Source organism: Lissotriton vulgaris, chromosome 8 (genome assembly GCF_964263255.1).
Source record: "Lissotriton vulgaris chromosome 8, aLisVul1.2, whole genome shotgun sequence".
NCBI classification, from domain to species: Eukaryota; Metazoa; Chordata; class Amphibia; order Caudata; family Salamandridae; genus Lissotriton; species Lissotriton vulgaris.
The window spans coordinates 1,177,869,330-1,177,894,857 of NC_141696.1; the positions used below are offsets into that span (position 1 = coordinate 1,177,869,330).

The window sequence follows — 25,528 nt, forward strand, 5'->3', positions numbered from 1 at the left end:
TTCCTAAAACATGATATTAAATTCTGAGTTCAGGGATACCATACTCCAAGTTTCTATCTCACTCCTATGGGAAGATATGTAGGTAAACATGTTACACAGCATTCCCCATTCGGTCCTGTGGGCAAGATGGCCTTTCAATAGTGAAAAACAAAATTGGCAATAGTTCACTATTAGGACATGTTACACACACTAGTACATGTCCTACCTTTTACATACACTGCACCCTGCCCAGGCGGGGTACCTTGGGCCTACCATAGGGGTGTCCTAGGTGTAAGAAAAGGGAAGGGTAATGCCTGGCAAGTGGGTACACTGGCCAGGTCAACATAGCAGTTAGCAAACTACATACAGGCACTGCAGTGGCAGGCCTGAGACTTCTTCTCAGGGCTACTTATGTGGGTGGCACAATCAGTGCTGCAAGCGCACTAGTAGCATTTAAATTACCAGCCCTGGCACAGTTAGTGGACTCTACTAGGGACCTACTGGTAAGGGACCTACTGGTAAGACAAATATGCTAATTATAGATAGCCAATTCACAATAACAATTTACAGGGGGAGCATATGCACTTTAGCACTGATCAGCAGGGTTAAAGTGCTCTGCAACAAGGTTCATTTCCAACATTGACAATGTATGGCCGTAGGTTACTTAGTATCACAATTCTTAGTTGCCCTTAAATGTTCCATTTATCTAACTTTGAATTTCCGCACTGTAGAGCCTATATACATCCTACCACGTATACATGTAATAGCATATTTGCAACTACAGGTGTTGCAATTAATAAAGAAAGCAATGTCATACTGTATTCGCTCATTACTGTCTGTGAATGTTCTTGTTTGGTCTGTTACATACTTACAACAGACGCATTTACTGCATCTCTGCGAGCCTTTAGGAAGCATGTTAAGCTATATGTGTTCCGCTCCCACACCTTTTTTGCTATCTTCATAGAGCGCAGTATCACTCAGACTTAGAAGTGTTCTCAGAGTGGGCGCTTTCCTATATACCACCACCGGTTTTGATGGTAAAATCTCTTTAATGTCCGGATCAAGCCTTAGGATGTCCCAGTGCTTCTTTAAAGTCTTATAGACTCTCTTATTGCCTTTGCTAAATGTTCCTCCCTTAAGTTGTTCTGTACTCACCATTATGCTTTTATTGATGATTTCCAAATCATAGCCTCGTCTTCTGAATCTTTCTGAGATGCCTCCTGCTACTCCTTAGATTCACTACAATTACGTTATGCGCACCCAAATTTCCCAAATGGGATATTATCTATCTGTCTTTTCAAATGTCCTGAATCTGTGTGAAGAATCGAATTAACCGATGTGGACAATCTGAGACAATTGGGGAAAGGTAAAACTACATTTAACAGCAAATGGTGCACATGCTCTTTTACCTTCAGGGAACAAAGTAAAATGATGACCCAGAAGCAGTATCAACACCACTCGCATAAACCATGTCAACAATTTTAACATCTTATGCGCTTTTTGAAAATACAGTATGCATTTATTGTGCTGAGTGATACTTTCTTTGTTGTTATGATAATTTTCACCTGTCTTTACTAAGAATAGACGTAGAATGTAAAATCTTAAAATATCCCAAGATTGTTAACATAATTTTAAAGTTTGCTAAGTGAAAGATATCCTACATGGCAGTACATTGTGTTACACGTAGTGCAGACAAGACTGAGGTGGTTACAGTCACAGAGCAGCACGGCACATGACCCCTGTTGGCTGGCCATCACACTTGGTGTCATCCCTACTCTGATTCCCAATTTTAAAAAATACCTCTGTGTTAAATTTGACTTGGACCTCATTATGAGGTCTCTGGTAAATTCAGTGACATCACCCCTTTTCTATTATATTAATAAACTGCAGCGTAATTTGATTTTAATTAACTTTGCCCAATACATGATTGTAAAAACTGCTTGACCCAAAGTACTGCTGAGCAGCCTCCAAGTGACTCAAAAGTGGCAGCAGAATGACTTCGGGAGACTTTAGGTTCAGCCATGGCATTCCACTGTTAAGTCTACTCCACTTGATGCCTTATGAGGATCGAATATTCATCAATGTATTGTGCCCGGCATACAGGTGTCTACGTGATCTGGCTCAGTTGTTTCAAAGTTACATTAGAAAATACTGTTCAGCAAATAAATTACGCTTTCCAGACCTTGATCTGCTGGTGCATCATTTTCGTTGACTGTGATTTGGGGGTGTTCTTTTTGGTCCTTGCACTATCACTCAGAAGCACACTGCCTCTTAAATATGAAAAGAATTTAAACACTTCTATCGTTTCCCAAAGCAACTTCAAAATTGCTGTTCACTAAATAATAATCAGAGTAGCAGAATACCAGAGCATGTTTGCCTCTCATAGTGTTAAGAACTCCTCTGGGTGTACACGCACTGTAAAGAAATCTCGATTCGCGATAATAAATTATAACATGTGTAGAATGCATCTGTAAATTATGTCTGCTGCACTGTTTTTTGAGAAACAGGAATGTGTATCATTTTTTGACTACATTTTGTTTCATTATCTTACAGGAATACCTGAGAAAATTAAATCAAATTCGCCAGCAGTATCACAACGAAGTGAAAGAAAATAAAATGAAAGCTGGCGCGCCAAAGGTTAGTGTTGATGTGCCCATCCAGGTGAGTTACTTTCTGTTTGATATGTACATGCCACGTTCTTTCAAGTGACCTCATGTTTTGTCAATTGACAGACTTGGGAAATATAGCTGTATCTCACCTTGAATAACATAAAGACAGATAATCTTACTTTTGGTTCTTTTGCTTTATACCTGTGTGGAAGAAGGGTACACAAACCTGCAATACAAGGTTAAACAAACCCGTACTATGGACAAACACAGCCTGGTACATAATTGCTGGCTGTGTCAATAGTGTGGCTGCAAACTGCCACTATTTTAGTTTCAGTATTCTGCATTAAGGTGTCCATGCCTGTTGTGTTATTGTTCACTTGTCTTGCTACATAATTGACAATATCACCAGACTTCTTCTCCTAGATTTTCCTCTTGTTGTGCTATGCTTTTTATTATGTGTACTCTACACATTTTCCTTTTTCCCCCTAAAGTTTTGTGACTTTCAGTCATGAGTTTTGCACATTCACTAACCCTTTGGCAGCTATGAATGCCAAAACACGCTCTGGGATCTGAGGCATATTGTATACCACGAGTATTTTCCTTCTCTTTAAATAACTTTACCCAATAAACAAGTATAGTAAGTGTTTCCAAGAGTACATGTCAAATAACGTTCAGTTAATTGGTCACTCTGGCGTCGAGTCACAAAAACATTTATGAATATGGGAAGCAGTACTACAGAAATAGTCTTTTAGATACCCTTAGATGCCTTTGTGAATCTACCCTGAAGCATCCAACCCCTATTAGTCAAGGTGCAATTTCTACTTGTACCAACTGTGTCTGAATATTTAAAATGGATTCCCATTTAGATGTCTGGAGGGATAATTCACAAAGGCATGTACGAGTAGTAAAAGAGTGCTACAGTCATGGGAAAGGGACTGAAAAGTTAAATTCACCGCTAGAAGTCATTTAAAATGTTGGTGATCTTAATTGTATAGTGATATTATTTCCCTAGTTTGATATAGTTTGGGTGAAACACACTTCGCTTTTACAGTCTGGGAAAGGAGAGTGTGTCATTGCACTTCCTTAGAACAATACATGAGCAATCTGTACTATCATCTGTCAAATATTCATTCGAGAGAGGATGACATGAAACAGATATTGTCTTATATGACAATGAGAGATGCTTGCAAAGAACTAAAAATGCACCTGTAATGAATTGACAAAAGTGTGTAAGAATATGATAAAGAATACTGCAGGAGTACTCTGCTATGTACTCTTACATACTATTGTGAATCAGTTCCATTATTTTCAGTGTACATCACAGCATATTCCTGGCACTCACCTCCTTCCAACACACATTTATCCATTCTACTGGTCCCTTTCTGCTGCAGGTTTTTGCTCTTCTTGCTTCTATTGTCTTTAATGAATTGTGTAGGGCTGGTGAACCTATTTTTCTTTTTCAATATTTCGTTACATTAGAAATTAGGGGAAATAATCTGAAGTAAATGAATCCCTCCAACTGACTATTCCTTATATCTGTCATTTTCTAGGCTGACATCCACGTTATTCACATTCAACACCAATTTTATTGCTAAGTTAAGTTAAATCATCTTTTACAACAATACAGTACAGCATCAACATTTAAGAATATAGCCATATATATCGGGCCCTAACAACAGAAGTAAAGGACAAAAAATATTGGGACTCAAAAGTGCATTGACAATTAAATGACACTATATCATCTAACAATGCACAGTTTTAAAAGTACATTAGCAACACAATCTAAAGAAAGTGATATTCAACCAACCTCAACTGTTATTAAAGGTCTCTCTAGATATCTGACTATCTTTTGCCTTAGTGCTTACTTCAAACACACATTGACAAAGCTGATAGGTCTGCATTGCTTGCCACCTATTGCTTTTGCCAATGCCTATATTTTTGTTATTGTTTTTGGAAAACTTTATTACAAAAATCATTCCCAACATAGCCTCCTGTGTATGTTTGCACACCCATGCATAGGCTTCCATCTCTGAATATGTGGTTTTAAAACAAATATATTTTTTATTAATACAATTAAATTGAGTGCAAAATGCAAAATCAAGTTACATAATGATTCGTGTTCATAGGTAGTGCAGCTGTAATACTGCAGTAGTGTCAACATTGGCCTAATTACTTTAAAATTATCACTCATCACATTTATCATTTACGTGGTTGGGTACAATGTGTCCGCCCCCTCCCTGCACCACAGTGCAAATGTGCCCCCTAGCACGTTGTAAGTTGGGGATTAAGGGCCATATGTATAATAAAAGAGTTTTGAGATTTTTAGTGACTCCCAATTAGAGAATCGCAAAATGCAATATATGTAGGATTTGCAAAAAAAATTGCGAATCCTACATATTCCTTATTTGAGAATCGCAAATTGAGATTCACAAATAAGGAATACCATCCCATTCATTCCTATGGGCCAGGAGGCCCATAGGAATGGCTGGGAAGACATTGTCAATTTGTGATTACCAATTAGAGAATCCCAAATTGAGAATGCAATGTTAAAGTTGCAAAGGTGCCAAAAGGACACCCTGTTGCACCCCTGAAATATGCATGTGTGCGCATTTTGCGCACATACATGTCCGAAGAGCATGTATGTGCGACATGTGGCAGTTTAAAAAAATTAAAAAACTGCTTTATTTAAATCGCAAATGGTGGTAATTTGCAATTCCTTAAGGCCAAATAGCACATTTCTGGTGCTTTCAGAATTACATTTAAATTACATTTAATTCCTTAATTGCATTTGCAAAATAGAGAATAGCAAATTTTGCAATTCTCTATTTTGTGATGGACTTTTGGGATGATACATCCCAAAAGACTTTTTCCAATTCACAAACGGGCCGATTCTGAGAATCCGCCCGTTTGCAAAGGGAAAAAAGGCTTGATACATATGGTACCAAAACTATACAAATAGCACCAAGGAATGGTTCCAAAACTGACTAGTTTTCATCTGAAACACAGTCCACTCATTTGCTGCCACAAAAGTCCTGGTTTTATAGGGATCCAATGAATAAATGTCCAGGACTAGACCCTTCTGTGCACCGGAAGTAACCAATGTTGCAGGCAAAAACACATTGAGCACCAATCCATAGATACAAGTGGAAATGCATTTTCTCCACCTCCACTGATGATCACAGCCAAAAGTCCAGTCACTGTTTGTCCTTGCAAGTGTTCTTCATGGCAGATGCAATAATCTCTGTTCTCTGTGCGGTCAGCAAAAGGCTAATCTTTTATTTGAGATTTGATGTATTAGGGGGATTTACATTTAACCAGTGAAATACAAAAGCATGGTACTAAAGGAGGGTATAACAATGGGGTAAACAAACATTGGAAGTGTAGGTAGTCTCAGAGGATAGATGCGAGAGATCCATGCCAGAGGCGTTCAGGTGGATGTGAGAGATATGTGTTTATATTCCTTTCCTAAATGCTACTAGATGGATGCAGTGTAAATGTTAACTGTGTGATAGTTCCTAAAAGAAATGGTCGCTCAAAAGAAAGTTTGTTTAAGAACTTGCAAGGTTTTGATCCTCTGTGTTTTAAGGTGTACTGTGTTTTGACTTTTGATTCCCAGTGATGGTGAGTAGACTGCTGGGATAACAGGGTGGTTCAGTAAGTGGCTTTGTGAGCTAAGAATTTAACTTCAAATGAAATGTTATTCTTACCTTGAGAGATGGATGCAATGTGATTGAAGCTGAATTTCCCAGTAGAGTACACAAGACAAGATGTGGAGTGAATAGCTGCCTTGATGAAAGTCGCAGATTAATTCGGGATGCTGATGAGTATGACATTTCTAAGTTCGATGGATAGCATTATTGCGTGCACAAGAATTATTTTAACTTTTTTTAAGGTGGATAAAGTGTAATTTGGCTAACCTGACAGACTTGTTTATGTATGTGATAATAGAAAGAGGAGATTTGAGGGTGAATTCCAGTGTCATAACAGAGGTGGTCAAGATGGATCCAAAACCTCTTCTTTTAGTTGATCAAGTAGATAATGGTTGAAAATGTTTCTGTGAGATTAGGATGCATGCAGTTTTGGATTGGTCCAGATGCATACTGACGAACGAATACACCGGACCCTTCGAGGACCAAAGTAAAGTGGTCTAGAAACAGGTTAAAACAGTAGGGGCATGTATGGAGTCTTGAAGGACTCTGCTGAGCAGCTGTACCCGGTCAGTTTGCTGGTCTTCACAAGTTGCTGTCTATCAGTTAGAAAGGACATCGACAAGTGCACAACCTGCATTCTCTGGAGCACCACAAAGTCTGCAAAAGCTTTTGTGGTGCTCCAGGGAAGCAGAAGCCTACTGTGTTCAACTGTGTCAAAGTCTGTCAACTGGTCTAGGAGAACAAGGAGGCTGGAATCTCCATTGTTCAGGGTATAATTAAAATTTCCAAAAGTTTTTAAGGTAGTTTTAGAGCTAAAACCAGAGACGAAGCAGGATTAGTAGTTGGTCAGTAGATGTTTTCTATTTTTATAGGCAAGCAGTTGCTTGGAGTGGCACCTCTTTATAGTTCTGCCTATCCAAGGAAGGTTTGAAATTGGCCTAAAGCTTGTGACTGATTTGAAGTCCAGGGTAGTTTTTTAATATGCGTGATTTTCCCACTTTTTAGGGAATCTTGGACGACTGCTCGGAAGAGTGAGCTGTTAATCAGTGAGCACCAGGATTCTGTGAAAAAATTTAAGTTATCTTAAATAATTCTAACAGGAGGCAAGTCCTAATAATATTTGATGGTTTAGTTAACCTGGATGGTCTCAGAGATCATTGGTGTCAAAGAGGGACAAAGCAACCCATGTGTTGTTGGTATTGTGTGGTAGAGGTGTGTGTGTACAGTGGTAGTTGATTTGAAATGATCTTGCAGAGCTGATTATGTGAATTAAGAACTGAAGGAATTCATTAAATGTTTAGGCTCAGAAGTCTTTTTTGAAAAAAAGGGGGACGGAAGTGCTGTGATGTATTAATTGAAATAGAGATCTGGAGAGGTTGTCAGATTTGGAACTTTGAACTTGGGGGAAGTTTGACTTGGTAGAGTTCATGGTGAGTTTGTATGATTTAATTAGGTTGTTTAGCTTAGTGTTTACTATGTACAACGTGTATGTACAAGAATTTTTCAACATGACAGAGTTTTCACTTTTTCTCCTGGAGGCAGTTAGTGAAATACGGTTGGCTTGGTTGCAGTGGCTAGTGTGCCTGCTGAAGAGGAGTGAGGTGTCTAACATTTCATAAACCATAGTATTATATTCATCTAGAGTGTTTTTGATGTTATCAGAGAAGTCAATTGGCTGAGACATGGTGAGGGGAGATCTTCTTGAGTAGATGGTGTGATTCGAGTTAGGGATCGGCACAAGGATTTTGTGGTTTGTGGTTTGTGATTTGGTGGGAGTTTGGAAAAGAGGGGTTTGAAAATGGAAAGAAATACATGGTGTCCTGTGAGCAAACCAAACCTGAACAATTTTAAAAGCGGGATCTTCCCATCAGTAGAGGACGTGGTCAGCTCTTTTAGTCACAGTGACGCAGTTGAGGTTGGTTTTGTATTTCACTACTGCTATTTAGAGGAGAAGTATATGCACACCCACAGCAATGCCTCTGATGAGTAGTATATCCAACAAGACGTTATCAGGATATTTCCAGATGCACAGGTATATGACTGCAAACCCCCCACTCCCCCACAAAACACAAATATTTGAGTAGAATGGCTGGTTTGGACAGCACATACCACAATTCCTTATGAAGACTGCTTATTGGACCTGGCTCAATCTGTAGGGTTATCCCCAGACTTTTTGCCTTCCTCCTCCTATTTTTCTGACCCTCTTTTTGTTGGCTTTAGGATTATTGGCACTTTACCATTGCTGACCAGTGCTAAAGTGTATATGCCATAAAAATGTTAAAATTGGCTATCCACAATTGGCATATTTAATTTACTTGTAAGCCCCTATTAAAGTGTACTATGCGTGCTCAGGGCCTGTAAATGAAATGCTACTTGTGGGCCTGCAGCACAGATTGTGCCACTCACTCAGTAGCCCTTTAAACATGACTCTGGCCTGCCATTGCAGAGACTGTGTGTGCAGCTTTAAAGTGCCATTTCAACCAGGCAAGATAACCTACTTGCCAGGCCCAAACCTTCCCTTTTATGATATATAACTCACCCCTAAGGTATGCTCTAGGCAGCCCAAAGGGCAGGATGCAGTGTATTTAAAAGGTAGGACATGTTCTTTATATTTTTTCATGCTCTGGTAGTGAAAACTGCTTAATTCGTTTTTGGCTACTGCAAGGCCTAACTATCACATGTGTTAACATAGGGTTTGCCTTAAAACATCTTTTAACGTGTAACTTCCCGTTGGGAGCAGATAGAAAACTGTCGTTTGGTGTCTATGAACTCACAACAAATATTTTAGTGAAGTTGGTTTTTAAATTACAGGTCTGAAAATGCCACTTTTAGAAAGTTGGCATTTTCTTACTTTAACTATCCTGTGCCTCTGCCTGTTTCTGAATACACGTCTGGGTCAGGGCTACAGGTGGGCTTTGTGCATTCCCACTAGACAGTCACACTAAGGGAGCTCCGGTGTGACATTTGTATCCTGATGGCCATCACTCGGCTGATGGGCCTTCCTGCATTAGATTAGAAGGGAAGGGCTGACACCTGCACCTGAATAGGGCTGTGCCTGTCCCCACACAAAGAGCTGCATACACCACTGTAGTGTGTCTGAAACCAGGGGAGGAAGGGCAGGGACCTTGTGAGGTTCAAAGGCCCCTTTTGTTTTCTCCCCCACTTCAAAGACACATTTTGGTATGAGTACTGGACCACTTGCACCCCCAAACTAGTTCAATTTGTGCTCCTGAGGTGACTCTGCAACAAAGAGAAGCAACATTACCAGAACAGACTGCCACTTTGCCTCTCCTCTGCTATATTGGCCAGCTACAAGGTGAGTGCTGTGTTCTACGGAGGGACTGCCACTTTGCATTGTGATTTGCTGTGTTGGCCTGCTGCTTGCTACCTATGCAGTTAGGGAGGAAATAACCTGCCCTCTTCACCTAGTCAACCCAAGAACTCCAAGAGCTTGTTGGCTTGGCCCTGATTTTCCCTCAGGTCCTTTGGACAACAAGGACTTCGTGTTCCTACTGTTTTCAGTTGTGCGATCCAGGCACTGCCACTTGCAGTACCCCTGCCACTGTGAGCCAGGTGGCTCAAAATCACCTAGTTAATTGCAACCCGAGGTGCAGCTACTCTGAGAACAGCCGAGGGGAGTCCCCTCACCAACAAAGAAATCCGGCGGCTTATGACGCCACTGCAGCCCTCGTGACGGAGTTCTGTTCTGGGCTGCAGCTGCAAGTGCCTATTCAAGTCTCCCCCTGCATCTGGGCCGACGGGGAAGGAGATTCTTCACCACCTAAGACTGCGGACTGCCGATGCTGCCATCCCACTTCAGGAGCCCTGGAATGGTACAGGCGCACTCGCACAGTATCAGGTAAGGAGCTAGAAGGGCAGGCACTGTTCTCTGGGCCTTTGTGTACCATCCTCAATCCCGCTAACCTGCTCAGGGCCGCAAGGACTGACAACTCCTAACACTGATATCGGTGGTAGTGGGAGGACCACAATAAGTCAGTTAACAGCTTTGGGCATTACTGATTTTACTATTGATATGGAAACCTGCCCGACGATGGATTTACGCCGAGATCTCTGTACTGGGGTGAATGTATGACATTCTTCTGCATTCTGTCCATCGATTGTTCATTTTGCATTTATCAGCCCGAGTGGGACGGGTATGCCCAGACGTGGGCCCTGTGCTGTCTAAGCCACTGCAGTCAAGCAATCCTGGCTGATGAGGGGTGAAACCCCGCAAGCAGTCCTGGGATTCTTGTTTCCAGTCCAGGGAGGACCTGGCCCGGCAGTTCAGGCTGGACTGCTCACCTTGGACGCAGGGTCAAGACTGATTTACATACAGCTGGGTTCAAACTGGAATGGAATAGGGAGAAAACAAACCATGGATTTAGGCCTATATCTCTGTAGTGGGGTGAATGTATGACCTTGTTCTGCATTCAGCCCATCATTTGTTCTTTTTGCATTTGTCAGCCCGAGCGAGAAGTTAATGCCCAGACGTGGGTCCCATGCTCTCCATGCCAGTAGGTATCCTGGCTGATGAGGGGTGAAACCCCAAAAGCGGTCCTAGGACTCTTTTTTGCCAGTCCAGGGAGGATCTGGCCTGGCAGTTCGGGCTGGACTGTTATCATTGGGTGCAGGGTCAAGACTGATTTGCATATGCATCTAACCACTAAAGACCTGGGGACGCTTAGACGACTATCGGACGTACAAGCCCAATACAAACACCTGGTGACAGGAGAGGCTAAGGCGCAGGCCCTGGCGACTCTGCACCGCCTGTACGATGTGGGTGACAAATCCGAGAGATTGCTAGCATGGCTTAGTAAGAAAGAGAGAGATGCGAGATGGGTGGAAAAGGTGAAAGGGGGTATGGCCCGAGCAGACGAACAGATAGCGGAGACTTTTGCAGGCTATTATGAGACCTTCTATGACGCAAGGGACCTAGGGACGAGAGAGGACGCGCTGCAATACATGGCACATATCGAGCTCCCGGTACTGGAGGAGGCAGACCACCGTGACCTGGAGGCGGACATAACGGTGGATGAAATTAGGGAGGCCATGGTTAGGCTCCGGGTGGGGAAAGCCCCTGGCCCTTATGGCTTCCCGGTGGAATTTTTAAAAAAAACGGTGGATCTCCTGACCCGTCACATATTGGGCCTTTTTGTAGATGCTGAGGCGGAGGGAGTGTTCACACTGGACCTCCGACAAGCCACGATCATTCCGATTTTCAAGGAGGGTAAGCAGCCCGATGTATGTTCATCATATCGACCCATTTCCCTCCTAAATGTGGAGGCGAAGCTCTTCGCAACGATATTGGCCTGAGGCGGGTGATTTCAGGGCTGGTGCACCTCGACCAAATGGGGTTCCTCCTTGAAAAGGCGACCAGATACAACCTCAGGAGAACCCATAATTGGTTAATGGAGGTGAGCACTAGAAACGACCCACATTGGTATCTATCCCTTGATGCCGAAAAGGCGTTTGACGCAGTCCACTGGCCCTTCCTAGAGGGGGTCCTAGAACGCTTTGGCTTTGGACCCAAATACAGGAAAAAGGTCGGTTTGCTCTATACTGACCCCAGGGCGAGAATTCTGGTCAATGGGACACTGTCTGGGGATTTCCCTGTATGACGGGGTACCAGACAGGGATGCCCCCTGTCTTCCTTGTTGTTCACCCTCTCCATAGAGGTGATGGCGTGCGCAGTCCGACAGAACGGGGGAATCAGAGGGTTTCGAATAGGACAGACAGATGCGACCGAAGAAAAACTATCCCTATATGCTGACGACGTCCTTCTGTATATTACACAACCGGATGTTACCATACCTGCGCTGCTCTCGGAACTGGATCGCTATGGGGCCAAAGCGGGCTACCAGATCAACTGACATGAATCGACTCTTTACGATCCCCAAGGGGGGAGGTGTGGCCCACGCTGCCTGAGAGGTTACAAACGACAAGAGAGGGATTTGTCTACCTGGGAATATTAACCGAGTAGTGCGTAACTTTACTGAGGACGCGGCACAATGGAAATTGCTCCCCCTGACACTGCTGGGCCAGGCAGCGATGTTTAAAATGATTTCGCTCCCGAGATTCTTGTATGCCTTCCAAAATGAATATTTTCCCCTACATCGCCGGGTCTTCCTGGACAACCAGGCGGAATTGAGGGCATTTTTATGGATGGGGAAGCAACCCAGGGTGGCGCTGTCGACCCTGCAGAGACACCAATATAATGGAGGGATTTCACTGCCTGACGTAGAGGCTTACTATTGGGCAGAACATTTGGTCTCCATAAATGAATGGATACATGCCCCGGCCACACACCCCACCTATGCGCTAGAAAGACACCCACACATGTATACATTATCTTTACGGAGGCAAGGGGAGGGCCAGACTGCTGCCTGCCACAAGACTCACACTGGGGATATGGACGAGGGCGACAAAGGCGATAGGGTGGGAACGCAAACCGACTAAACAAACACCACTATGGAAATGCGCTTGGTTGAAGGAGCTTAGTAAATTGAAAGGGTTCCAGAGCTGGGATGCCATTGGCATATCGACTCTGGGAGATGTGATAAAGAAAGGGGGGCTACAGTCCTTGCCCTCACTGCAACAGGACTATGGGCTCCACCGCACACAATATTTTAAGTATTTGCAATTGCGACATGCCTGGAGGGCGGAGAGGGCTTTGACGGAGGCACTCCCGGAGTATGCTCCATTGGAGGGCCGTCTTTTACAGGAACGGATCCCTGGTAAGGCAGTGTCCCTAACGTATAAAACCATAATGAATAATAGGCCAGATAGACTTGGGAACCTCAGGGCCACATTGGAACGGGAGGTGGGGGACATGGATGAGGTAGATTGGGGTGCGATCCTGATACATCTGAGGGAGGTGGCGGTTAAATCTCGCCTAAGGCTGATCCAGTTTAATATCCTTCATAGGACCTTCTTTGATAGAGTGCGCCTGCATAAGATTGGGAGAGTGATTGACCCGTGCTGCTTACGGTGTTGCCATGACAGAGGGGACTTCTACCACACGGTCTGGTCATGCTCGAAAATTCAAATCTTTTGGGGGGCGGTCCTGAAAGAGCTAGGAGAGGTGCTAGAGACTGCCCTACCTTTAGACCCCAAACTTGCCCTCTTGGGAATGACGAATGATGTGGATTTGGCTCTCCCCCTGCTGATTTTCCTGGTGCTGGCCTTCGAGGTGGCCAAGAGAGACGTGGCCCGGAAATGGGGGACACCTGACATACCGCAACTGGAGGAGTGGAGGAGGGGTATGGACCTATACAGAGTCACGTATAAGGCGAGGGAGTGCCCAAAGGAGTTTGGTAGGGTGTGGGGCAAATGGCGCCGACTTCATGGCCTGGATGGAGGGCTTTGAGCTGATAAGGAGGCTTGGGTTCCTGATCTCCATTGAACGGAAATGGGTGAGAGAGCTGGGGCTGGTATCAGTGTGGACTTGGGTGAGGGACTTGGATGAACTATCGGAAAGAAGAGACTATGTCTTGGACCAAGTGATGGGAGGGAAGGGCGTGGGGACGGGGGATAGGTGTGTTGCTCGATACTGACATGCTTGCTGTATGTTTTCGCACTGGAAAAGTCAATAAAAATGTTTTTAAAAAAAACAAAACTGATTTATGTGAGAAGTTGGCCTGATATATGATGTTTCCAATTCTGGAACCACCTTGTATCAGTCCAAACAATCCCTTAGGGTGTCTGGTTGTAAGTCAACCTTTTTAGACAAGCTATCCTAGGGGTAGCATGGACTAAGCAGCCTTAAAGGCTTAACTCAAGAGGTCGTGTTAAGCGAGCTGTTTTACCAATCACAGTCCTGGAATATCAAATGAAAGGACACCACACAAGTATATATTATAAAAATATATGTATTTATTTCTAAAATAATCCCCAGTACTCTTTATGAGCAAAGGGGCACAAGCGGTAAATCAAAAGCATAATATAACATACAAAGTTGCACATTATGGATGAGGGCGGGTGGCCACTCAAACCATATATTAGGAAAGTGGTATAAGAGATACCAATCGAACAGTCGTTAGGCCTAGGGCCTAGGGAATCACTGGGAGCAGTCGGGACAAGCAATGCTGAAGTCGGGAAAAGCCCGCGGGATTCGGGTGCAGCGCTTAAAGCACACGCATGCACCAATGTTAAGTCATTGGTGCGTAAAAGTTACGCAGATAGAGTTTTAGGATACTTCCGCTGAACCTAGATGGACAAAACTTTAGACACAGACCCTAGAGGTGTGTACCAGTGTGGGAACACCGGCGTTGCAATGTTACCTCACCCACAGGAAGTGGGTGCATAGGGTCGAAGTGGCGTCGGGTTTCGTCACGCAGGTTCTTGGTGCTTGAAGCTGAAGATGCTGCAGGCGATGTGAAGGAGTAGTGTCCGGTGTGATCCAAGGGTGGATCAGAGTAGAAAAGTACCTGAAAGCAGAGGGGACAGAGTCTGGGTCACTCAGCAGTGACCAGGGTGGAACCAGGACGGAACCAGGCAATGTCGGGCGCAATCAGGTGGTTGTCGAGGAGCGTCTCTCCGCTGTCACGTGGGCTATGGGGCATCTGCGATGTCCAGGAGCAGGTCACGATCTGTCCCACGCAGGCTCTCAACGTCGGCGCAGTAGGCTTCAAGATTGGAGCAAACAACACTTGGCAAGAGCAATCCATGCAGGACTGGAAGATTGCTTCTCACTCGGACCAGGAGGGTCAGAGCGGGTGCTCCTTTTCAGAGGAGCTGGTGCAAGTCTGGAGCAACCAGAATCGCAAGTCGTATTTAGGTTTTCGCCTGCACAGAAGCCACAAGCCAGCTGGCAAGTGACCGGGCCAACGCGTCGAGCCAAAGAAAGCAGAAGGGCCCCACTCAGCACTCGTCGAGTGTGGAGGGGTGAGCTTCGGTGCAAGAGTGGCTCAGGGTTGGGGCTTCTCAAACCCCGGTGTACAGCTTCGAGGGTCACTCGTGGGCTGCACGGTCAGCGTCTCGTGGTCTTTTCAAAATGGCGTGCCCCACACTTCCGGTCGCCTCCACGGGTCTCAGCTCTGCAGGGACTGTGGATCGGGCTGTAAGAAGGTAGGCAAGCTTGATCTCGTCGATCTCTGTCGCTCGAGTTCCGGCGGGAACTGCAACAAAGCAGACGTCGAGGTGCTGGATGGTGCCTGTTTGCACAGGGTGGTCACTCCTTGACCACAAGGGAGATTCTTCAGTCTTCTATGTTGAGTAGGATGTCGAAGGGTCCAGAGTTTCGTTTCAAATGTTTCATCAGGATAATCTGAGTGCGTTGGCACTGCTCCCATTCTTATACCAATCTAGGGGGCTGGATTACCTGCTAGGTCCCCTCCTATGGGTGGGACCCAGGAAGGGGGTGGATACACCCCTTTCCTTTGATCCAGGCCGCGCTGGGACAGGGGCTGGTGTGCCCCAGAACCGGTTTGGCCGGATTATGCAAGGGGCAGCCTTGTGCTCCCCAGGCAGTGTCTGGTTTCTTTCAAACCTCCCTGCTACAATCCACTATCTCCTGTCTGGGGTGGTGTAACACCTCCCTGTGACAGGAAAGCCTTTGTCCAGGCCTCCTCTGCTGAGTTTCGGTCGGCAGCAGGAGGTCAGACTTGTGTCTGTGGCAGAAGCATCCATTTTGTGGATCTGAGGCCCTTTTAAAAATCAACCGCGTTTCAGTAAAGTAACATGACTTCTCCCTCTAGAGGGGTGGAATGCTATCCCCGTTGACAGAACTGTCGAGAGGATAGTATTCCAAATCGTATGACACCTTACACGACATGTTTCGATAAAGCCAAACCAAAGTTGCTATATAACCGCGAGGATTATAAGGCACTTAATATTATATGGTATGGCATTATCCCGGAACAGCTTAGGGAATTGGTCCCGACAGCTGCAGACAGGCTCAGCTCATGCTAGAGCACCATCTCACATAAAACCAAGCACTCTGCCTCCAGGATTGTTAAGGCCTGCCATAGGAGTGACTGATAGGTTTATATGTGTCCAGATATAGGTTTAGATATAGGTATATTATATCTAAGCAAGGGGTGATTACACCACCTTGCCCCAGCTGAGTGATCAGCCAGTTGTGTCAATTTTAGATAGCCAGCCAGGGGTGGCAAAAGATATGCTGCAGCCCCTGGTAGGCCTTGGATGCACCTATGCCCTGGGCACCTATAGTGCTCTGTGTAGGGTCTGATAAGGTGACCCAAGCCAATCTAGTTATGCACCTAGGGTACATGGAATCCATTTTACAGAGAGAGCAGATAGCCTGGGGCCCTGATTAGCAGGGAACCAGGCCAACTAAGTTGAAAACCAGCTAAACACAAGGCAAAAAATCTGGGGTAACCATAGTCAGGTAGCCACCTTCCTACAATTTGCATACGGCTGGGTTCAAACTAGAATGGCATGGGGAGAAAAAAAGATGGATTTAAGCCCAGATCTCTGTAGTGGGGTGAATGTATGACATTGTCCTGCATTCGGCCCATCAATTGTTCTTTTTGAATTTGTCAGCCCAAGTGGGACATGTATGCCCAGAGGTGGGTCCCATGCTCTCCATGCCACTGGAGTCAAGGTATCCTATGCTGATGAGGTGTGAAACCCCGAAAACTCTCCCTGGATGCTTGTTTCCAGTCCAGGGAGGACCTGGCCTGGCAGTTTGGGCTGGACTGTTCCCCTTGGGTGCAGGTTCAAGACTAATTTGCATATGGGTGGGTTAAAACTGGAATGGCATGGGGAGCAAAACAATGATGGATTTAGGCCCATATCTCCGTACTGGGGTGAATGTATGACATTGTTCTGCATTCAGTCCGTCAGTTGTTGTTTTTGCATTTGTCACCCCGAATGGGATGGGTATGTACAGACGTGGGTCCTGTGCTCTTCATGCCACTGGAGTCAAGCTATCCTGGCTGATGAGGGGTGAAACCCCGAAACTGGTCCTAGGATGCTTCTTTCCAGTCCAGAGAGGACCTGGCCTGGCAGTTTGGGCTGGACTGTTCCTATTTGGGGTAGGGTCAATACTGATTTGCAAATAGCTAGGTTCAAACTGGAATGGTATGGGGAGCAATAAAACGATGGAGTTAGGCCCAGATCTCTGTACTGGGGTGTATATATGACATTGTTCTGCATTCTGTCCATCAATTCTTCTTTTTGCATTCGTCACCCCGAGTGGGACGGGTATGACCAGACATGGGTCCCGTGCTCTCCATGCCACTGGAGTCAAGCTATCCTGGCTGATGAGGGATTTAGGCCCAGATGTCTGCACTGCAGTGAATGTATGACATTGTTCTGCATTCTGTCCATCAGTTGTTCTTTTTGCTCTTGCATAAGATAACCCACCAAATTCATTAGCGAACTTGCGTACGTTCACATCATTGACATTTCTAAAAAACTAGTTTATTTTTCCTTTTGCATTTCAAATCTTAATTTGGAGTAAAACAAACCTATATTCCACCTCATGCCACCGATCTTGCACAACAGGTGAGTGGAGGAATCTTCTCTGCTGGCTCAGATTAGGGTTTGACTTTTAGGCAGTGTCCTGCATGAGTGGACTGGACAACTGACATGTAAAAATTACAAATATACCAATAAAATAAACAATATGGTTTATGTGTTAAGCACGAGGCTGACGGAGTTAATGTTGGCAAAACTGAAAACACCATATGTCCATGTCCAGCAAGTCCAAATAAGTTTGGAAACAAAGCAAAAAGATGTATTTCCTTAAAATCTGTACTTAAAGAGATGAAACAAAAAGGTTTGCACAAGCATTTTTTGCAGAGAACTCACTGCCTACCACTATCAGGCAGGATGTACAACAATAGCGTGCCAGTCCATTACAAGTTTGTCATGTTTCTGAAAAGTTCAAAACAGTTGTGCTGAATCATCACTAAAACAAGTCACTGTGAACATATTGCATCAGTATTGAGAGGGAAGCTTTGTCAATGTTTTCACAAAATTAATGCATGACTACTTACCATATTTTTAAGGCAGACAATGCTTATTCTGACAGGTGTTAAGTCGTATGTGCCCCAGTTATTGAGAAAATGCAGTGCTTATTTAAAACCCGCTAGTGTACATTTTTGTGCATTATACAGATGTCAGAATTGCAATGCGATGTAACATGCAAGCTCAGCAATAGATTTAATTTTACCACAACAGGAACATTTATTATTCTGATAATGTGTTTTTGCATCTTACAGGATACTCCCAAAAAGGTAGAAGAAACATATCTTGTGAAGCCAGGAGGTAATGGGCAAGAGCCTGCTCCCAACCGCCCCTTTAAAGAAGAAAAGCCTCTACAGGTATAAAGCATACTGTTTTTCACTCATTATGATTTTCAGGGGTAATTCGGTGTAATCCTGTGATGCATATGGTATTTTAAAATGACAGATGATTTAGAAAGGTTGGCCCAATCAGTTTCCGGCCTCAGTGATTTAGTCAGCCAACCTCTAATCAGGCTATTGTTTTTTTTCCTATACTACTTTGAGGAAACATATTGGCTACTTCAAGGGGTTTTCCCACGTCTTCTAACTTGTCTTTTAGTTCTTGAATATGGCTTGGTAAGTCATCCTGCACTTTTCTGTTGTGTTTTATATCTTTAGACGTTGATAGTCTCAAAAATAACACCTTTCTCTTGCTCATAAAGAGCTGAGATGACTCTAGTAATAGGCATGCCAATGTTAAAAAAATTATAGCAAAACAAAAAGATGATGGGCGGAATGCTGAACATTGTCAAACAGTCACAGATTTGGGTTAAATACTTAGTTTCGGAATTTCTAGAAATGAGGGTGATCAAAACATTCTTCTTAGAGATTGCTGCAGAACAGAATAGGTCAGACACCCAGCGTTACGGATAAAAAGTAACACTATATAGCCAATCCTGGTTTCATGGAGGGAAACCAGGTCTCCCTTAAGTGAATGCCAGTAATCAAAAATCTTCCTGCGCCTCACTGGGTGGTTTAGGCCTTTGGTATTGCTGGATATGAATTAGAGCAATGGCGTGTATTGATCAAGCATCACGGTGGGTAACCTCAATGCTGTGAGTGAGAACAGTGACTCATGGAGTCTAACCACAATACCCACAGAGTACGAAGAGTATAGAGGACAAGCCAAATTGTCAAGAACAATCTAAGAGTATATGGTTCACATGTAGAATAGTAGGTCAAGTGCCTAACTGAAGGGTTATTGACTAGCAAGTGCCGCGGTCGGAAAGACCCACCAAAACAATGGCTAAACTAACACACTGGGAGTCTCATGTAGGCAGGTGCAAGAAATTAACACAATATAAACAGACAGTCAAGAGAAAACAACGTGACATTGAACACTCAACAATGTAGCAGCTGTCGAGGACAACATACATATCGGTCAGTTCTGAGCCAAACCCTCACACATTAAGTTCAGTGCCTGCAACAGGTTAAGAGAAAGGTTATCAAAGTCAAAACATCAGAGTTAACACACTGTAGCAAATAGGATTTGATGGATTAAGTGAGACCATTGGATGATCAGCTGAAGTTGGCATGGTCCCATTATGAATAAACTTGAGAAAAAATCAAACATTCTAACGAATTGTTGAGACGATATCCTAAAAAATGGTTGAGATGATGTCATGACTAAACACATACCCAGCCGCATTGCCAGCTTAAGTCTGAATCAACATCATTACAACAGCATCATGAAAACCACAACTTTACCAGCATGTAATCTGCAATAAAAGAAGCTGGGGCTGCTGGGAGGTTAGGAAAAACTGTCCTAATGTTGAGTGTAACTCCAGAAGGCAGGGGTTTCCTCATCGTATATATAGCTGTCACCAGCTAGGCAGTCAGATATGCCCAGAGACCGTGTGTGGGTTATCCTGGTTTACCGTGTGAGTCATTCATCCATGGTTCAAAAGTGTTGTCTAAGAAAGTCTCCAGATCAGTGTGCTCCAAGAAGAAATGGCTTTGACCATTGTAGATGTTGATGCGCGAGTAAAGGAATGTTGGATCGTTCTCTCTGACAGTGTTTTCATGGGTGCTAGACAACCTTTCCTCCTAGCAACAGTGTCTCTGTCAAGGCAAATGGAAATTCTTACACTTTGCCATGACAGCGATTTAATGTTCCTCATATGTGCTAGAATAAGTTCAGAATGTTGATAACGCAATGGCTTAAAAATCAGCAAATGTGAAGCAAGAGTGTTCTTTGTTTTGAAGGGGTGAATCTGGTGGGTATTTTCAAGCTCAAAGTTCTTATCTGAGAGGCCTAGTGTCACTGGGAGCCAGGATTCCAGAATGGCGATCAGTGGGGGAACCTTGTCTTCTGTTCCCTCCGGAAGACTGAAAGTCTTCTTTTGTGGTCTTCCAACTATGTGAATTCGCGTTTGAAGGAGGTTAATAGAGAGTCATTTTTATGCAGGTGTTTAGATTGAGCTGCTATACAATCTTCCTCCATGCAGACTCTACCCTCGGCCTTTGCCACTCAAAGGTTCAGTTCTTTAAGGTCTCTTCTGATTCTAGAGACATGTAGGATATCTGTATTTATTTTTGTGCTCTGCGCTATTTCATGGATATCATTTTGTTTTTTGAGGATTGCTTCAAGTGTGGTGGAACTGTCTAGTTATTCTGTGATTGGAGAGTCAGGGAGTGATGGTTCCTGTTTAGATCTTTTAAGATTGCCTTTCCCATAAGCCGCGCCGAGGGGGGAATCGTAATGTCTCAGTGAAACATTGTAGCACTAGCAACATCTAACTCAGCCAATCACCCAAGCCCAGTGCAGTGAGCAGCGCGCACACCACAGCGCACTGCCAGCCACTCACTCCAGCTTAGTTTAGTCATAATAGAAGTCCTACCGGCTTGACAGCCGAGGCGCGATCTCTGCCTAATATGCGTGACAATGCATTTCAGTGTAGTGATACGGATCACCGCACTGAAATGTATTAGTCTAACGCCTAATGCGTGATACTTGGCAGGGCTGCATACTTCTCCTTGCGATCCTTTGTTTCAGCTGTTCTCTGTAGATGCAACTGACTTCAATATTTGCAAGTGGCAGCAGAACAGCAGTTCCATGGGTAGCCCCAGTGAGGAGCATCAAAGGCCGCCCAGGGTTTATACAGGGATTTCCGCCTGTAAGTCTGGGTGGAGACATTTAGCCAACAAGCTGTGCACTTGGTGGGTGACAAAAAGTCGTTTCGCACGTAGCTGGAGCTTGAGGCGGTGAGGTCAGGAGTCATTACGTGAACGGGATGACCAACGTTCACAGAGATGCCTCCGGGCAGGTTTGGCTGCTTTTTGATTGCTCTTAAGAATGCACCTCTTCATCAGAGGTTTCAGTGTTCATACCACTCTGGTGATCCAGCGTAAATATATACCCCATACGGGGGAACTGCACCTGTCAGTACAACTCAGTAAGCTTCTGCAGTGCTGATAGTAGGCTGAGAATGGTCTGACATTAGTGAAGTAGTCTTGTGGTGAAGCGCCAGACAAGGGTCATTACATAAATCTATTTCAAAGGATGTACCGGCGATTCTTCATGGGTGATTCTCATGGGTTTTGGCCTGGTGGGGGAGATGGTGCTAGGTGGTATGGGGCATGTGTGGCTGTTATGGCATGATGTTCATACCTCCCCCTCAGAGCTGACCACACGACTAATGCTTGCCTTTATCACAAGGATCCGCCATCTTGAATGTCTCTATGAGTGTTTTCAAAAGGTCTTGACACGGGCAACCACTCGACACTGAATATGGGGAGGAGAGAGAATACCTGTCAATGCCAGGCAGCAGAAATCACAGTGAGACTCCTCTTGTTGGTAGGCAGAAACATACATTAACAGGCATCAGAATCACCAGACTCGCTGGGCTCTCCCATCTTCTCGGGAAAAGCTTTGCCTGTGTCACTCACGGACGGTTTATGCCAATCTTCTGACTCCGCAGGGCATCGCCATCAAAGTCGACAACCTCCGAGGCAGGTTCAGTGTACACCTGAGTCAGTAGTCAGAGCATCGGTGTAGTCCTCCAGTTGGCTATTGACCTTATTAGAGCCCTGTCAGCATTCCAACTGTAGTGCAGACCCAAGTTGGGTCAAAGTCAAAGGCGGATTTCAGATCAATAAGTGTTAAAAAATAATTGGGACTTGCTCAAATGGGTATTTTTTAAGCAAAACACTCACGTCTGATTGTTTGCTCAATTGTCCCAATACCTTTTCTGAAGCCTGGCTGTAAAGGAGAAAGGATGTTGTTCGTTGTCATCCAATCTTGATGAGGTTCATTAAAATTCAACCATAAATTGCCCAGAAGTGAGATTGGCGGGTAATTTTAAGAATTGTACAGCAATTTTTTTCCCTACGCCAGGAACTAGGTGTGATATTTGAGAATAAGATTGCATTGAAAACCTTGGTTAGAACTGGAGCCCAAATTGATGGATCAGTTTGAAAGAGTAGAAGTGGAATCTTCTGGGCTTGGTGCCTTCCTTGGTTGTGAAGGGAGATCTTGGGCTCACAGCATGTGAAGGAACTACAGTAGGACCTGTTGGGTTAAAATTGTTTATTATACCTACATGATGAGTTGCAAAATATAATATTAATTGGGATTAAAAGCAATGTAAACACACACCTTTTACATATTTGTACAACCACTAATCTTAATGACCCACAGTTTTGATCTGCTGTAATGTATCCTATTTAGTATTAACAACTGTATCAGACTGAGGCTTAGCTCTAGGGCACCTTTCCTTGGTTGCATCAAGGCAGACACCCTTTTATCATCCTCTAAAGAAACCCAAGTCTAATTCCCATCTGTGCCCAAGAAAAGTTTATTATTAGACACATTACACATAGGTTTACTGTATATTCTGGTGAAAGCCCCCAATTCAATCAAACAACGAGTCTCGATGAGCGAGTGAGCCTGCAACTTATCTTAGTCAATCTTTCACCACTTCAGAGAGTGCATAACCCTTGTGTACTAATAGTTTTGCATCAGTTGCAATTTTAATTCTGCTCTTAGGACTTCAAATTGTTTGATATCAGCCTTACCTGCCACATCCTCTTGGTTTGATATGGCTATCAAATTCCACCTCTGCAGACCCTGCAGTCTGGCCATCTTAAGAAATGAGCCTGCCACAGTGGTGTTTCCAACATTACCATATCTTTCCAGCTTACCACCTTTGTGGCTGCCTGGCAAGACTTTATTATATAACTGAACTCTCCACATGTGGGAAACATGCAGTTTCCCAACTGCCAAAGAGGTAAAGCTGGTGAGTCTTGCATACCATGTTATGCCTCCCCCCACATCCCACCAGTTCTTCAAAGGCATTGTAGGTCATTTGTTCCCCACGACTTTCTAGCAAGCCCATGTTCGAGGGCATAAACGAGTAGTGAAAGAGAAATTAGATTTTAAAAAGCAGCTTATCCATAAATGACTGTATTTTGTTCCGATATTTGACATCACTCTTGAATTGTCCCAGAAATGGCACCAAGCTCCAGTCCTTAAACCTCACCTAGTCATTTATTATTTCCATGCCTATGTCCCCGAACTCCTTATGAAATCAATAGACCTATGGTGAATCTGAAACATTTGGTTGTTGGAATGCAGCATGAACTCTTACAATATATGTCACAATTGTAGTCGTAGTGGCCAGGTTGTTAACAAAAAAATCAAAAAATCTCTTGGTACTTTGAATTGTCGGTATATGACACCATGTACCCTGACCAAGCTAGTGGTCCAGTATACAACAGAGACACCCAGAACCTGAATCCCAGTCCAAATCCCACTTTCCGGAGGACATTCATCCCAAACTGCCATTCAACTGAATTAAACCTCTTGACATTTAGTGGCAAAATAACCAGAGACGGATCTAAACTGTCCATCTTGCCTATACATTTGTACCGTCTTTTCAGCTTTAACCCACAAAGCATGAATTCTGATAGATCATGTTTCATCGGCCCATGATTACAGCCACCAGGTTTTCCATAATGAACCTTGGCAGTGCCTTTGACACAATGTTTAGAAGAGAAATGGAGTGATCAGATGAGCAGGCCTTCACAGTTTTATGGATGCAAGATGGCCTCCTAACCAGAGATGTATTGCTATCCTGCATTTAACCTTCATATTGTGAAAACGATCTCATAGCCATGGAGCCAGGAGGCCAAATAATCACATATGGAGATCATTAGATGCTACTGGGACAGATATTTTTTTCTTATGGAAACGATCTCTTAAGCTTTTTGTTTACAGAGTTTTATATAGTGCAAACTTGACCCAAATGTATCGGGTATCAGAGCGCTTTACACAAGCACTTGTTGCGTTACACAAGGACAAATTCATTTTTGTTAGGTCCGGGGGGATTAAGTGATTTGCCCAGAATCACAGGATGTTGCACGTATTTGCCGAGACTCGAAACCGGTTCCCCAGATTAGGGGTCGACCGCCCTAGCCGTTAGGCCAACTCCTCTCCACTTCATCTCTTATAAAATCAGATTCTAACAGATATCTAATATAGTTCAACAGCCAAGGGTGCTCAAGTTTCCCAAGAATATGTTCCATAATTAGACCATCTTCTGGCAGGCAGGAATAATACAGATTTTGAAAATAGTGAATAAATGCTGGTGCCTTTTCCACATTTGCCTTCACCTCCCTTTCATCCCCATCGCTGACCCTCCTAATCTGCTTGGAGTCTTATCTCTTCTGCTCAACAACAATCCCTTCAACTTAACCTTACTCTTCATACAATCCTGTTTTTATCCAAGTATAATCAACCCTAAGTTCCCAATCACTAACTCCTTTTTACCCATCCCTCAGCCGATTGAGGACTTTTATGCTTGGGCCTCTGTAATGGACAGCCTGAGTCTTTTCCAAGGCTAGAATGCCTCTTTACAGATCTCTGCTTTTCTCAGTGATGTGATATTTTGGACATGGACTTGGTGCAAAATATTGTCTTAGATGTCTCCACAAAGTGACCCTCGAGGCTACAGAAACTAATTTTCTCGGAAAAAGTGAGCTGCAACCCCAATCGAGTGCTCACACACCAGGGGAACTTTTAGCACCTGGGTACTGAGTCTTCAGATGTCCCCAATGCCCCTGTAGTACACACCAACATTGATCAAAAGGGGTAGTGTTCTAGGAATCTTCTAGCAAAAAACGATATTTCAGATAGGAAAATCATCAGAGCTGGACACAAAGAGATAACCTATCCTAGAGGATATGTCATAGGCCCCAAGTGAAGAGTACCAGTGTCGGCTCATCCGCTAAGGCAGAGGAGCGTTGCCCCACTGCATTTTAGCAGTGAAGTTAAGGAAAACTTAAATGATAATAACTGGCGTTATTATCATTTTATTTT

At 44.0% G+C, this 25,528-nt stretch overlaps 1 protein-coding gene across 1 annotated transcript in view; it reads left to right on the plus strand.

Annotated features, from left to right (window-relative positions):
- Nucleotides 1-25,528, plus strand: part of LOC147698454 (serine/threonine-protein kinase Nek5-like) — a 235,630-nt gene that overhangs the window by 72,266 nt on the left and 137,836 nt on the right. Inside the window, exons 5-6 of the mRNA XM_086936243.1 lie at nt 2,533-2,640; nt 18,427-18,528. Coding sequence (XP_086792369.1) covers nt 2,533-2,640; nt 18,427-18,528 — 210 coding nt within the window. The remainder of the gene's footprint in view (nt 1-2,532; nt 2,641-18,426; nt 18,529-25,528) is intronic.